The following is a 2,043-nucleotide window of genomic DNA, read 5'->3' as shown; positions in this document are numbered from 1 at the left end:
AGATATGCGCGGATGGCCGCCGTCTTCCACGCCAGCACCGGCCGGTGCTCGTCTAGCTGCACTCGGTCTCATCGTATCGAGCTCTCGCCCTGCTGCTGCGCTCGCTAAAGGTCCTGCCGACGTGCACGCTCAGCGGCGGCGAGACGGTGCCCGTCGGCTGGTACCTAGGCTGGTACGGCCATCACAGGCGTTACTTTCTTGGAGCACTTGGAGTGCAGTCATTAATTTCTGCAACAGCTGCTCTTGCACTTGCTCGACGGGCAGGTCGTGGTCAAAGGGAGCATGCCTGGTTGCCTGTCCCCGGACATGCATGCCTGTGAATGACACGAGATTAAACTGGACCCCAGGAATTGCAACTCGCCGCTTTCCTCCCGCTGTGATTCTGTGTGAGCTCTGTGTGTGTGTGTGTGTGTGTGTGTGTGTGTGTGTCGTCACACACACACACACACTCACTCACTCACTCACTCACTCACGTGAGCTCTGTGTGTGTCTTGATTTGCCAAAACCTACGGCGCGGACTCTCTGCGACGGGACCGGCCCCAGCTTCGGCCTGTGAGTCGTGATTTCTTGTTGGTTTTCTAAAATCTCTAAAGAATAGAAAGAAAGACATGATTCGCGTGCGGAGGCGTGACATGCGCGCGAGACCGGCTTGCTGAGCGTGATAGGGGCCTGTGTAACCGGCAACCTTATCCCTGGAAGCTCAAGAAAAGAAAAGGGGCTCGGCTCGGCCTCCGCGCAATCGCTGGCTGGCCGGCCGAGAGACTTTGCCGGCTGTGGTCGCGCACTTGACCTCACTCAGTCCCGTCCCCGATGCGGCTCGCGCCGCCGCACCAGCGGCTGATGCTGTGCTCGATGTCGATGGCTCGGTCGATGATGACTTCCGCGCCGTCCTCCCTCCCGCTCAAGGACCCGTCCCTCTTTGTCGGCCGCGGCTTCATAGGCGGCGAGTGGGTCGGTGCGGATGACGGCAGCACGGTCGACGTGACGGACCCGGCGTCGGGGCTCTGCCTCGGATCCATCCCCAACATGGGCGGCAGCGAGACGCGGCGTGCGGTCGAGGCCGCGGAGGCTGCGTTCGCTAGCTGGCGCTCCAAGACGGGCAAGGAGCGCGGCGCGGTGCTTCGCCGCTGGTTCGACCTGATCATGGCCAACCAGCAGGACCTGGCTGCGATCATGACGGCGGAGTGCGGCAAGCCCATGGCGGAGGCGGTGGGCGAGATAGCGTACGGCGCCTCGATCGTGGAGTGGTGCGCCGGAGACACGAGCCTCTCCCCACCCTCAGCCCTGACCCAAGCCCTAGGCGCCTCGTTTGTGGAGTGGTTCGCCGAGGAGGCGAAGCGCGTCTACGGCGACGTCGTCCCAAACACGACGCCGGGCACGCGCATCCTCGTCCTCAAGCAGCCGGTGGGCGTCGTGGGCGCAGTCACGCCGTGGTCCTCTGACCCTAACCCTAACCCTAACCCTAACCCCAGGTGGGCGTGGTGGGCGCATCGGTGGCAGTGGTTATAATAACCCAGTGAACCTTCCACCTGTGCGGCCCCTCGCCATGGCGGCCTGCCCTGGCCCTTCCCCGACCCCTTTCTCGGAGCTCTTGCAGGTGCGCCCCCGCCCTCGCCGTCGGCTGCCCGGTCGTGGTCAAGCCGTCCGAGCTGACGCCCTTCTCCGCGAGCGCGCTGGCGCTGCTCGCGGAGCGAGCGGGGATGCCGAGCGGCGTGCTCAACCTGGTGCTCGGCGCGAAGGCGCAGGAGGTCGGCGACGAGCTCTGCTCCAACCCGACCGTAATTAATTACTTAATCAATTAATCAATTAATTAAGTAATTAATAGGTCGGCGACGAGCTCTGCTCCAACCCGACCGTGCGCAAGCTCGGCTTCACCGGCGCTCGACGCCGGCGGGCGAGAGCTCACGCCCGCGACGTGTCCCGGACGCGTCCCGGCATGTCCCGCAGGCTCGACGGCGGTGGGCAAGCAGCTGCTTCGCCAGTCGGCCGCCACCGTCAAGAAGGTGAGCATGGAGCTGGGCGGGCACGCGCCGCTCATCTACA

At 64.1% G+C, this 2,043-nt stretch overlaps 1 protein-coding gene across 1 annotated transcript; it reads left to right on the top strand.

Moving 5' to 3' along the window:
• Window positions 1-873: 873 nt before the first annotated feature.
• EMIHUDRAFT_78388 (putative alcohol dehydrogenase) lies at window positions 874-2,039 on the top strand (the record flags this gene model as incomplete). Its single annotated transcript, XM_005774343.1, has 3 exons — window positions 874-1,472; window positions 1,598-1,778; window positions 1,902-2,039. Coding segments are annotated over 3 exons (918 nt in total), but the record flags the coding sequence as incomplete, so codon positions are not given.
• Between the last annotated feature and the right edge of the window lie 4 nt (window positions 2,040-2,043).

Source organism: Emiliania huxleyi (genome assembly GCF_000372725.1).
Source record: "Emiliania huxleyi CCMP1516 unplaced genomic scaffold EMIHUscaffold_3139, whole genome shotgun sequence".
Classification (NCBI taxonomy): Eukaryota; Haptophyta; order Isochrysidales; family Noelaerhabdaceae; genus Emiliania; species Emiliania huxleyi.
This window is presented reverse-complemented; position numbering and strand designations above follow the sequence as displayed.